General features: G+C 40.6%; 1 protein-coding gene across 1 annotated transcript in view; it reads right to left on the bottom strand.

Annotated features, from left to right (window-relative positions):
* Nucleotides 1-14,129, bottom strand: part of fat2 (FAT atypical cadherin 2) — a 130,927-nt gene that overhangs the window by 96,359 nt on the left and 20,439 nt on the right. Inside the window, exons 4-6 of the mRNA XM_039813545.1 lie at nt 7,113-7,171; nt 5,096-5,410; nt 2,681-2,891 (exon numbers count right to left, since the gene is read on the bottom strand). Coding sequence (XP_039669479.1) covers nt 2,681-2,891; nt 5,096-5,410; nt 7,113-7,171 — 585 coding nt within the window. The remainder of the gene's footprint in view (nt 1-2,680; nt 2,892-5,095; nt 5,411-7,112; nt 7,172-14,129) is intronic.

Below are 14,129 nucleotides of genomic sequence, written 5' to 3'. Positions count from 1 at the left end.
TGAGTCATGTTGGCAGACTACAAAGGGAGGAAAACACTGCACAATTATCCAACACTACAAACACTTAAGCTCAGACTGATTGAACACTGACCTGTCCGAGCTACTGCAAACAGAACCTACATTTACTCAACTATTACACAAGAGTACACATTTTATACTTCAGTATTTTATTCCAAGAGACATTATATTTCTTCTCTGCTGTGTTTCAGTGGGAAATATTGTACTTTATTGTAACTACTGGGGTAGGCAGTTTTTTGTTGGCATCATTGGGCAAAAATTCCATAATAACCGTTTAGCAGATTGTAATTCAAGAGGACTGAGAAAACTAGACTTCTGCACCTCCTCTTGGCTCCGTTTTCAGGCGGTAGAAAATGTAGCCTGTGACAAGAGACTTCAGCAGGTCATTTCACCGAGAGACAGTTTCTATTTGTTCTACAAATCCAGATTCACGTGCACGTCCCTTCAGAAGGTGAAAGCCTAATTCAATGGAGGAAAATCCTGCAGAAAAAATTGCTATTCTAGCATTGCCTAAACTGCAAAGCAAACCCATAAGGAGGTTAGACAGAGTCTAAAAGAGAGTCTGACAACAAAGGCAATAAACACGTGTCAATATCAGCGAAGGGCTAGCCAAAGGCTCACGGCTGCGGCTAGAACAAGGCTCGATTAGCAGAAGGCTAAACTATTAGCAAAAGAAATTTCTAAAATAATATTGACATGTGTAGTATTCATAAACATGAACTTCAATGTATGTCATCGCAAAGGGCTTTACAAAGAAAACAGGATGGTGATTCTATAGAATCTACGCTATCTAACAGCATCAGGATCACAATCAGGATGGGGATGATTGAAATGAATGACGGAATGAATGAATACTATATATATAATAATAGGGGCTGAAGACAGAGAGGGGCAGCTGCAGGAGGAGAGCTGCATTTTATAATTATTGCGTTCATTTAGCCTTTTCTAGAAAACTGCCAACGCCAACTTTTAAACTGTAGGTCACTGTTACTTTGCAGACAAAGTTATTGGTGTAATCAGGGGGAAATTAAATGTGGATAAATGAAAGAGAGGCATTAAGTGAAGTACAATGAAATGTTTGTGGCTAAGGTTCTGCCAACTATTTCTTTTTTTTATGCTTTCATTATTTAGAAAACCATATAAACTATCAAACTATACACTTCTACTGCCAGACTCCTCAGGATGATCAGGACTCCTCTGCTTCGTGACATAACGTAATACACAAATGTCACAAGACGAAACATCCGGCGTCCGCAGCTAGGAGACAGCTGAATGTCCCCTCAGGGATGCAGAGAGTGTCTGTGGTGTTCTGTTGGGTTCTGGCACAAATCGAGCTTGGCACAGCAAACTGAACAGGAGGGACCTTGAAACGGCCTGGCAAACCATGAAGCGATTTCCTGGGAGGCTCAAAGGGAACGAGACACCGGCACGTCCGGACTCACAGGGATGACTATCACTTCAACTAAAATTGTTGTCACGCTTTTCTATTTTTCATAAAAGCCCTCCGTAACAGCCTTTCTCATAATGTTCCGGGCTGACAGAAGCCAGAGAGGAGGGGAAAGGAGAGGGGGAAGGAGGAATGGCCAGTCGTCCCTCCCGTCATGATCTGGCAGGTGATGAGAGGAGGAGCGCTGCTGATTTATCCTCACAGAAAGAAAATGTCCTGCTGATGCCGCTGAGACCAAGTCCTTTTTTCCCTCTTCTCCATCCCCTTTTCCTTTCCATTACGCCAGAAACACTTTTGTCATGGCAAGGTTGTATTATTTATCTATAGACCAGAAAATGTCTATCTAGTCTAATCTAAAACATTAACACCAAGCATGGTGTCTTGCTGTCAGTCCCTCAGGATCAAACATTGAGAGTCTTCAGGTAAAAAAATAAATGCCTCTGAAAAACATGCATGGAAACCAGCCTCTATACCCACAGGAGCAAAGAAGCAGAGTTCTAGCAAGCTGGCGAAAAACTATTCTGGGAAACAACTAAAGTTTAAGAGGCTGATTCCGAAAGAAACGTAGGGTTGGTAAATAGTAAATCACAGCACTTCATCACAAAATAAGTTGCGAAAACACTGAAATTCACAGATTGATATTTAACAGTTTGCGCTCAGCTCTGCTCTGCTCCACTATCATTCCCTGCTGCAGGACTTTGCTGACCTTTAGAAAATAACATGTCTCCTGTTTATATAGAGGCTAATAAGGATGGATGATGGCTGTAACCTGTTTGTGTTCTCCGGTGAGAGCCGGCGCTCTTGGTCAACACTTGGGCGTAAATGGCAAAATGGTGAATGTCAGATATAATTCCCAAATATGTTATGCTCGGTGCCTCGCCTCCAGGAGTTTAAAGTCAGATCTATTTGAAGTCATTACACAGTGACCCATGAACTGCCGATTGGGTCGCTTTTTGTTTTCTGCCCTTTATTGTGATATTGATCGTCTTGTGGAAATAAAAATGAGTAGTATTCTTTACTCATCCTTTGTCTTCTTTAAGAGATCATTACCCTTTTTTGGGATGCTTGTTTTTTTTAGCTTGAAGTTTATTATTTTTCCATTAGCTCACCTGCGCAGCAAAGAGCTTCCGAAGAAGAGTTTGTGTTTGTTTGTGTGTGTGTGTGTGTGAGTGTGTGACTGTGTGTGTGAGACTGTGTGTGTTAATTTCTGCTCACCTATGATATCGAACCACCGCATCATCTGATGCGTCTCCGTCATGATGATGCCCACCATGTGAGTGACAGGCTCCGTTTCCATGACGGCAAAGGTGAAGTGGGGCTCATCAAAGATGATTGGCTCGGAAGAGGGCGGCGGGCGGGCGATCCACTCAATGTCGAGTCTCGCCGTAGACGAGCGGGACGGGCTGCCCTGGTCTGTGGCTTTAATCTGGAAATTAACATATAAATTAACATTTTAATCAAGATTTGACAAAAAAACAGAGAACAACAAAGCACCAAATGTGGAGTAATCCGCCGCTGAAAATAGTCCCCAACAAATGCACTATTCCTCCTGTTTGCTTGATAAAAACTACATTGAGCAGCTGGTTTAGGAAATGACTGATCCTTTAAAATAGTGAAACTATATATTCAGGAGCCATTTTCAATCAGAAACACAATAGGATTCAATGCCAAGTAAGTAACACTTACAAGGAATTAGCCTTGGCGGATGGTGCATACATAAATATCAAATATTAAAAAAGGAAATCAACAATACATTTAAAAGAAACAATATAAACATTAGTGCAATATAACAAAAAAATTATTATATACTGTATATATATATATATATATATATATATATATATATATATATCCAATGTACTGTATTCAAGTACTGACCCTTATGGGTATATGTAGGCATGTATGTATATGCAACCTTGGTATATATGTAGGTAAGTGCATGCATACATATACGAACACACTGTATGTAAGCATGTATGTAGAAAGTTATCTGGGTAAGTGTATATGTTCTTTAGGTTTTTTGTACAATTTATTTTCTCTTTCTTGTGTTGTCAATTTTTTCCTTGACAATTTGTTTGTTACTCTTAGAAATGTGAGAAGGAGGTGCATGATATAAGCTGAAGCTTCTGACCCTATACCCTTTGGTTACGACCAATAAATTCATTAATTCATATTCATTTAACTGTTTAACAATTGAAAAGAAAGCTGTATGTTTTAGAAAAGAAGACTTGACTTGCATCTTCATTAAGTACCAGTGAGCTTGGGCTGAGTGCTACAGACAGGGTGGGGAAGTTGCAAAGTGGCAATTCGGAGCGGTGCGGCTCATGTGTAGGCGGCATTAAAGTATAGAGAGATGGTCTGACACATTGTTGGTTTTGTCCTTTGTTGGATTTGTCAAGGTTAACAAAAACATAGGATAACTCCTGCCTCATCCTTCAGTTATCTGTAAAGGTGTTCAACATCAAGAGAAAACATCTTAATGACTGTTCTGTATGTCAACGGACGAGAGGGAAGAAAGAGTTTTTAATGTTTCAGAGCTTTCCTGCTGCTGATTAACCTCTCTGGCTTCTACAATGCAGAGTGGTGACAAGCACTGAGACCGCTCAATGGTTTCAGAGCAGGTGTTAGTGAAGTGCCTTTCAGAGTATTAAGCACAGGTAATTTAGCATCGTTAGCAGAGCTATTGGGCTCGGTCAAGAATGTAAAGTCTTCACACCTCCTACAGAGACACGTAAATGAAGCACAACTCTTTAGAGAAAGGTATTTACACAAAGACTGTTGTATAACAAACCCATTATAACTCTCGGTGAAAGGAAGTAGACATGTGCTTGCCCCTTCCTTCACAGCGCTGTGGAGGAGGGTCTGTCTAAGGTAAATGGTAAAGGTGCTTTGTCACATACACATACATGTAGCGAAATTCAGTCTCTGCATTTAACCCATCCCTCAATGGAGCAGTGGGCAGCCACTTACAGTGCCCGGGGACCAACTTCACATCTGAGCCAGTGCTTTGATCATGGACACTGAGTGGAGAACCTAGTACATGTTTTTTGATGGTGGGGGAAACCAGAGCACCTGGAGGAAACCCACGTAAACAGGGGGAGAACATACAAACTCTGCACAGAAAGGCCTGGAACGACCTGGATTCAAACCCAGAACCTTCTTGCTGTGCTAACCACACATAACCAGGCCTCAGTGCTAACCACTGGGCCACCAATGCTGCTAGTCCACACAACACTCTGGGATGGGAGAAAAACATGCTCTGGTTTATTGGCATTTCTTTAAACCAATCACAATCGTCTTGGGCGGTGCAACGGTGCCTCTGCAAAATAGCCTCGGGAAGGAACTTGTTTTGGTGGAACATGTGTACGTTCAAAAGTTGTTTTAGTCGTGCAACAGAAAACTCAGATTGGACCGATAGTCTAGCTAGCTGTCTGGATTTACCCTGCAGAGATCTGAGGAGCAGTTAACCATGGTCTTTATATAGAGTTTAGAATGCCAACACAAAGGAAGCATAAGGTCTAAAAAGAGTGACATCCGGCGGAATTTACGGTGGCACATGAACAATCCTGGAAGCGGAACTTTGTCGATATATAGACTACACAACCTCTAAATGAACTTCTGGGTACCTACCGTGAGAATACTGTAGTTTCCAGGCCAGAAATCGCCGTGCGATGTCACCACCCCCGTCACCGAGTCAATCTCAAAGCGCCCGTCGTCCTTGTTGTCTTGGAGCTTGTAGGTCACCACGGCGTTTGAGCCCTCGTCGTCGTCACGGGCGACCATCCTGCAGACTTCCTGTTTACCCGCCCGCTGACGCCGTTCAGCCAGCTTGACGTGGAAAAGTTTGTCAGTGAACTTCGGTCGGTTGTCGTTGGCGTCTAGAACTCGGATCACGACGGTGGCGGTGGAGCGCCGAGACGGAGAGCCGTTATCTGAAACGATTACCTGAGAAGTAAGAAGAAAGACGGTTGATTTTTTTATTATATGTTTTACAGCTAGATGAAACATATGCAATGAAAAAACATTTCAAAGACTAAACCAATAATCAAGAAAATAATCGGCAGATTATTTGACAATTATCATACAGTAATTTAACATAATTTCAGGGCCACATGCTGTACATACCTTGACGTTAATAATAATACTCATCTAGCTCTGTTAAATAATTATCTGGCTGTGAAAACTCCACTGAGGGAAACCGTGAGATATGGTAGAGAATTCCAGAAAAAAATAGTAAGGTGGTGTTGATTGTTTTGGATCAAAGGCAAGGCGGCTTTATTAATTTAGCACATTTCAGCAACAAGGGAATTCAAAGTTTTTATACATAAAACATTGAAGAGCAGTTAAAACAAAACATTCATTAAAGAGAATATAAGACAACTTAAATAGAATAAGACAGGTACGAAATAAAAGCATAAAAGTTACAGTGCAAGAAAAGAACAATTACTTAAAAAAAAAGGCAGGGTCAAACAGAAAAGTCTTCAGCCTTGATTTAAAAGAGCTGGTTGCTGGGGGTTTGTTCCAGATATGTGGGGCAAAAAAAAACGATTTTACCATCTTATTAACCTGTGCTGTATTTAATGCCTCCCTCATGAGTGATGTAGCCTATTTCATCTTTTTATTAGTGCTTGTTACTGCTTTGCATGGTGGAACGGTGCAAGAAGATGGTTCGGGTCTGTATCGATTGGCTGTGTTTTGATGCTTGCATGGCTTCTTATACTGAATGGGGATACTGTAGATGTGTTATTGTGCTAATGTCTTGCTACTTCCTGTAGCTCTGCATGGCTTACTGAGAAAGCTTATTTATGGATCTTGCTGTCTGTATGGTGTCTCGTTGACTTCTGTCTGTATAGTTTAACCTGTACTAATGTCTTGCCGTTTCCTGTTGCTCTGGTCTAAAATCATCTGGCCAAAGGACTACGTTGTTGAAAATTAGCCGGCTGGCTAACACTGGCACATTTACAGAAATGTTAATAAATGTGTGTTGTCCTTTATACAAATAAAGAATAAGAATTAAAAAATCTGAACTCTGCTTCTCCATGTTTAGCTCTGACTCTGTACTGAACTGTTTCTCAGGTCAATAAGACATTTCCATGCTCAAGTCAGTATCAGTTTGCTCTTAACAGAGACATGACTGACTGACTATTAGATGGATTAAATCATCAAGATTAGGATTTATGATATTCTGAAACATGCCTGTTGCCTGCAAATGTTTTGGTGTAAACTATTTAGAAAGATTTCTGATTTCTGATTTTGGGGCCATCAGGTATCATTAGAATAAAAGTGCCACAGTTTTTCCATTTAATCCTTTTCCTGTAGCTGCATTGCATGCCGGTCTCCTGCGCCTGTGTTTCCTCTGTTTACATGGGTTTGTCCCTGTATGACTGCTCAAAGTTAGAGCAAAATGCTGCTTTAAAAAAAATGAAATCCTGATCCTATCGTGGTATTAAAGCCCACTGAAACAGATTTAAACATCCCAACATGACGCCGGAGCAGTTGTAACCTGTAAAACTTATATTATATTATATTATTATACTGTCATGGATTTATTGATACCCAGAAGCTCAGACACACTACAGAACACCAGGATTTGTTTTTGTTCTCTGCATCAATCCAACGGGAAAATGTTCTTTATTAAGAGTCTTACCTCAATGCTGTGTTCGGGTTTATCCTCCCGATCCAAGGCTGAGAGAGTGCTGATCACACCTGCACACAGACACACACACAAAAAAAATCAATCGTTAGTGTGTGTGTGAGTCTCAGTGTTAGGAAGTGAGAGTGCTAATTACACCTAAACAAACAGACAGACATGAGGGTTACTGCTTCTGTTATTTTAGGTGTGTTTATATGTGTGTGTGTGTGTGTGTGTGTGTGTGTGTGTGTGTGTGTGTGTGTGTGCTCTGCGTCTCAGAACAGTAACAGAGCTGAGCAAACACTTTTGGTTTATTGATGTTGTTTCTGCTGTTGCTCGTATATTTGTGTGCGTTTGTGTGTTTCTGAAAGTCTGCCTCAAAGTTCATCACGAGTCTGTTCACAGCAGCACACCAGTGTTCTGCTGCCACACACTCAAACTTTTATCCAGATTTTTAAAAAATGCATCAAGATACTGTATTTTTACTCAAATAGTCCTGACTTTTTTTTCCACCTCTCAAACACTGATCAATCACAATCTTCATTTACGATCACAAAAAGATCACAATAGACAAACACATATTAATAATAACAACAATAAAAATAAAGAACTCAGCAAAAGAAAGTAATGAAAGTTAACATATTAGTTGAATTAGCTATCTGGAGCTTCCAACAGCATCTTATGATCTCCCTCAGCGGGTGGAGTTTGCACAGCTGTCATGGAGATGGGATGTGGTTGAAAGCTCCGGTAAAAGCTGGTAAATGGACCTTAAGGTCAAGACTTTGTTTAGTCATGCTACTATTTTCAAGGTCAGGAATGACCTGTAATACTCAAATTACGGACAAGTTAATAACATTAGAAACATATAAGCATGTAAACCAAGCACAGCTGATAAATACAGAAGGATAGAGACATTGTCAAGTTATGCTTTTTGCATTGGGAGCCTGTGGTGTTTACTCGTGAGGGTGTGAAGAAACAAGTCTGAGGATCCAAATTAGGTTAAATTATTCTGCATATGTTAAATCGCCTATTCAGCAGGGCTGAACAGCCAATCAGAGAGCTCTATCTCGCTGACCGTCTACGCCGTCGTTTCGCCAAGCAGCCGAATGACTTGATACAGGTTTGATACAGGTTTGATACAGGCAGCGGCAGAACAGACCCACAGGCGGACCACTCATCCACAGCAGCAGACTGGCGGTTTGTCGAGTCAGCGTTATGTTTGTACCACTAACACTGGGTTTGCTTCTGATACAAGATATAAACTATGTGGCTCATCAGGTTGTTCAGACACATTTGGCTGCGGTCCAGCTGTTCGTTAGGCGTCTGTTTGTGTGTCTGCAGCTGTTTGCTCACTTCAGACAGACAGCATAATCTGCCAGGGACACTTGTATATGTATATGTATAAACACACTTATTATGTGTTCTACTCTTGTTTTGCACACTGTCATGCATAAACTACCTGACCATTAGTCGTGAAATTCGAGTCATTATGCTCCTGTTTGGTTTAGGGGTTTTCACTGAAATGCATTTTTAATGGTGTTTTTTCTTTGTACTGGGAATGAGCTCTTTTTAGATTAGATTAGATGATTTGATTTTTTTTAATGATCCCAAAAAAAAGGGGAAATAATGGTGTTGCAGCAGCAAAAATATCAGACACACAGCACACATAGAGAGTATACATTAAATAATAGGAAATAATATACATTAAATAATAATTGAATACTACACGAGCAATATTTAAAATATATACAATTTGGAAATAAAATGTACAACTGATTCAACAGATATAGATAAAGTTAATGTACAAGTTGGGGAGTAAAAATGTAAAACTGTTTCCCTAGTAAAGATAGGATGTAGATAAACCTATTGTGCAAGGTTGTGCAAGGTGCATTCAGTGCAGTTGTGATGTATATGAGTCTTATCTCACACTCAGTGATGAAGTGTTAAAAAGTTGAATTGCCTGTGGTAGGAATGATTTCCTGTAGCGGTCCGTGCGACATCGAAGCTGTCGGAGCCTCTTGGAGAAGGTGCTCCTCTGTTGGACCAGTGTGGGGTGGAGAGGGTGGTCGGGGTTATCCATGATAGATAACAGTTTAATTTTCTGTGGCTGTGAGTCAATTTCTCCTCTCATCTAATCCAAATAAATGTGAAGTGAAGGGTTTTAGGTCACCTATTAGCACTAGCAGGGCTGCGAATGCTGCTGGCTGCGTAAATATAGGGATCAGGTGGAGGAGTGTGTGGATAAGAGAGATCAGAGTGTGTGTGTGAGTGTGTTTATCCCCTTTCACACAAAGCAAGGACTGAAGAACCCCCATTTTTATTGCTGCTGCTTGAGGGATTATGGATCTCGCTCCTGTCCATGGTTTTGTGAGAATCTGACGCTCTTTTACTTATGAAAGGATGAAAATCTGATTAAAGCAAGGCAATTTTGTAAAACCTCTAGCCTACTTGTCATCAAATATTTGATTGATTGATTGATTCCTTTTTCAAAGTTTGGTTAAAAATGGTACACGGTCAAATCTTAACTTCAAACCCTTGCTTCTTGTTCTTTCTTACCTCTGCACACCTGCCAGCCAAACACTTTCTAATTGCAGGTTTTGGAAATTTACAAAAAATGCCAATTGGGCCAAATGCCCAATTCTAACATTGGATATCTGGGCCAGATGGATTTATCGCAGTAGGCCTGGGAAAGAGTTGAAGTTATTACAATTAAGGGGGAAATATATCTGTTGGCAGAAACAGGAATATTAAAAAAATCAGCTACTGACAGTTTCAACTTGTTTGCATTTGTCACTGTTTCAGCAGGTTGACTTCTGTTAGGCTGAAGGCCAGATGTGCACAGGTGTGAAAATGGGCAGACCTCCAAGTATAATGCACATTTTTTCCTCCACTGTTCATTCTCACTGATTAAATTCACAAATCACCTCTGTGTGTGCAGTGGGGAGGTGTCGAGCTTTCAAACAGACAAATGGAGAGTGACGGAAGTCTGGAAAAAAAAACTGGAGCAAATCACCTGCATGTTTTATTTATTATAGTGAGACGAAATGCCAAAACGGTAGAGAATATGGGGTAGGCTTTCACCCACTGGCAAGCAGAATAGAGGAGAGGAGAGGAGAGGAGAGGAGGGAGAGGAGAGGAGAGGAGAGGAGAGGAGAGGAGAGGAGAGGAGAGGAGTTTGCCTTTACTTAAGTATTTCCAGTTAATGCTACTTTATATGTCAAACTCACAACAGTTGATAACAACACACAGGCCAAAAAACAAACCAGAATTCTGTCACTGAACGGAAATGTCCAAAGGTGAAAATACTGGCATTAGCATTGTTGTCAGAAAAGATAGTTATTTCAACTTAGCATGTTTCCGTAATATCTGATGACACATTGGGGTCATTTTGGTATTCATTACAGTAAATATATTACATATTGGACCTTTAAAATGCTGCTTACAAATTAATGCATCAATAATGATAATCTGAATTATGATCACTTTTTGTTTTGATACTTTGAGTACACTCTGCTGATAGTACGTCTGTAAGTATTTCTATACTGTTAAATCACTACTTCTCCTTATCTAAGGGTCTATCACTTGATTAACTAAGTAGTTATCTTGTCTATATGTTTTTTTTATCCGGGCATGCTCATCTGCAATGATGGGCATTAAACCTACAAATTTAGGAGCTGATATGCTCCAAAATGGAAGCAAATGCGGACAGTCGACGTGCATCTTATTTATACTACATTGGGTGTCTGCAAGGCCGATACGTTCATACACATGCAGATGGCGTGCACGGGCCCTTGTGGACAAAATAGACAAAATATGCTTAACGTGGACCCATGCTGAAAGCATACAAATTCTTATCTTCCAATTAATAATATCTGCATCAGTGGGGAAAACCCAGCATCAATCAAAGCCTAACACGATTAACAGTGAAATACGTACAATGACTGCATGCATCTATGTTACATAGTTGTGTAAATCAACCAGAGAGCTGTGTTCATTTATAGGACGTAGTAAAGGCGGCAGACAGGAGGAGGTGCGGGAGCTTTTCCCTACAGAAAGAGCTGAGGGTCTTTTGTTTGCAGTAAAAGAGCCTGCTGAGGGTCGTTCAGGCCTTTTTACGACAGGGCAAACAAGCCCTGCTGGGAGGACATCATTAGGACAGGTGGGGCACATTAGAAAGTGTGTTTTTGTCATTAGCGCAAACATGGGAATCAGCGGTAAAGCCGAGTCTCTCCCTCAACGCCTGTTTTCACACAGACGCGGTGGGCTGCTGTCAAAACCAAGTGAAGATAAACAGCGCTGTATGGCATGTCAGGGCCTGGTTTGTTTGTTTCCTTTCCCTTTAGAGTCACTGCCTGCCAGCTGGCTATTGTACAGCTGCTACTTCCCAATCCCATCATAGTTTTCTTTTTTTGGTCAAATGTAGCTTTTTTTGCTACCCCGTGAGCCCTGTCAAAACCACATTTTCAAGGGAGACATCTTCAATTATGTGGCATTTCTGAGCAACATATCAGCAATGTCAATGAGCAAGGGGATAGAAGACTCTCAGGCTCACAGAGTCGGCCAAACATATTAAGATTGCAAGCCAGCAGTCCAAAATCACCCGGCTTGGTGTAGACTGGGAATTCCTTTGTTGAACTAAGAATACAAAATTACTTCATCAATAACAAAATGTATGCAAATCAAGTCGTCTGCATAAACAAGTCTCTGAAAAGAGCGGCCCAAAACAGCCCAATTCCTCAGTAATTGCAAGAGCAAACCATTTAAAAACAAATCTACCAAGCTGGCACCCCTGAGCCTTAAAGTCTCCCTCATTATCACTATCAGATCTGATCTGGGATTGAAAAAAACGGTGTCTCGTCTGCCTGACTTACTAAGAAATGCTATCTGATCATTGCAACCATTCTGGACAAACTTTCTTATGGTGCGTTCAGATAAAAAACTTTTATACTTGGGAAATGTTGAAAAAAGCAGTGTAAGGACAAACAACCCTCATGGCAGTTTGTGAAATGGTCACGTTATTTAATCTACTGATTTGTGTTCACGGGGAAGTTTTTGTCTTTTTTTCTGTGGTGGCCAGCACGAAAATGTAAACTAATGTATTTAAATGGGAAGCATATATCGTGAGTGAGTAGTATGAAATGCCGAAAATCTGCGTAAGGAGGTTGGTTGGGGTGGTGGATGGGTCAAACAATTCAGGACTTTCACCCCAGAGGCCAGGGATTGCGTCTTGCGTGTGGCATTCCCTGGACAAACTGATTTTTATGTCTGTTTGGCCCAAATTAAGGCAAAGACATTTCAGCTAAAAATCTTTCAAAGGATGCCTAGAGGAAAATAAGTGAAATAAGGATAAGGCTTGGGTTTTTCTATCCTTTGTTACTGTAAATGTTTAAAAACAGGTCATAAATATATACATTTTCATTTTCTTAAATAGGCTCAGTAACTTAACTTAACTAAAACAGCTGCTCACTGTACTTTGTATCAAACAAACATGAGGAATGAGGAAAAACGGCAGATTAATCCAGCATTGGTGCTCTAGTGAGAATTTGGAGTGGCAGCATGGTGTGTGTGTGTGTGGGACTGAGTCCAAATAAACTACAGTGTGTGCATCCACGGTAAGGAAGGAGCATGTCACCCAGTGTAACAGTCTGGCTCATTGATTTGTTTGTACTTCATGGCACAGAGTAAGAAGATATTTTTGATACACACACAACAATTGTTAGCAGATTAATATACTATTGGTTTGGTTATTTGTAGTGTATATACAGTATATGTATATATAGAGATTTGAGGAATTTGCTTTTGCAATATTCTAATGATTTGGGAACATTCCTGACTTGCCTGGCCTTGCTAACAAACAACATTGTTTGTGAAACACATCATAAAACCTACACTGAACTTAGATACCCGAAAGACGCTGGTTTTTGGTTCTTTTGGTAATTTGGCACACCCATGCTCTCTGCACAAACCTGTTGTCAGAGTCATACAATAACGTGTTTGAAGTACCAACAGCTCAACAAAAACTAAGACTGGACTGGATTTAATTTGTGTTTTCCCGTAGTTCTGCACAGATTCTTCCCTGCTGAAACTTTATCAACTAATTCTTAAGGGTTGAGTCAGACACAACGCTGCAGTATAAAGTATGGACAAGCTTCAGGAGGGTAAAAGCTCAGTCAGAAACCTGCATAGAGCTGTGAGTCATTTCATCCTGTCGAGGCATGAGTGGTTTCTACACCAGTCACCTGCACTTAAGTAATAGTGGGTTCATTTGTGAAAACTAGACAAGGTGGATCATGTTCTACAGATCAGGTTTCAACAGCACTTTTATGCAACTCAACGTAACCCAATCTACCTCATTTATTCGATCAGTGAACGTCGACATCTGATTTTACTTGCATTCTTTGTTGTCTGATGATTTTCATTTGGTTTGAGTGTTCTTGCCTTTAATTTAAAGGTCAGATATTTTGTGTGAATGTCAAAATATCTGTTAATAACAGTTTTTGTACCTCATGTGCAAATTTCCATTACATTACATTTAGCTGACGCTTTCATCCAAAGCGACTTACAATTGCTACATATGTCAGAGGTCGCACGCCTCTGGAGCAACTAGGGGTTAAGTGTCTTGCTCAGGGACACATTGGTTGATGTATCGCAGTGGGAATCGAACCCGGATCTCCCACACCAAAGGTACGTGTCATATCCACTGCGCCATCACCACCCAAGGATGGGTGGATTTCCTTACGATTTAAACTACCAGGCCTTAAGTATGTGAACATTTAACGTTACACTCATATGATTGTTGTACATCTAATTCCAACATAAAAGACATTAATATGTTGCTAGAGCCTTAGTCTATATCGACAACGTTACATTTACAGGATTGCTCCGGTGCCGCTGGAAATTCTGCCGGATTTCCCTAATTTGGGCCGGATGTCAGTCAACTTCCAGCTGGATTTATGAGGACTATGGTTAACTGCTCCTCAGATTTTTTATTTGATTTTATTTAACCATCTACTTACGTCGAGAACAACTTCT

This window comes from Perca fluviatilis, chromosome 10 (assembly GCF_010015445.1).
Source record: "Perca fluviatilis chromosome 10, GENO_Pfluv_1.0, whole genome shotgun sequence".
Lineage (NCBI taxonomy): Eukaryota > Metazoa > Chordata > Actinopteri > Perciformes > Percidae > Perca > Perca fluviatilis.
Note: the sequence above shows the minus strand (reverse complement) of the source record. Positions and strands in the feature narration are given on the sequence as shown.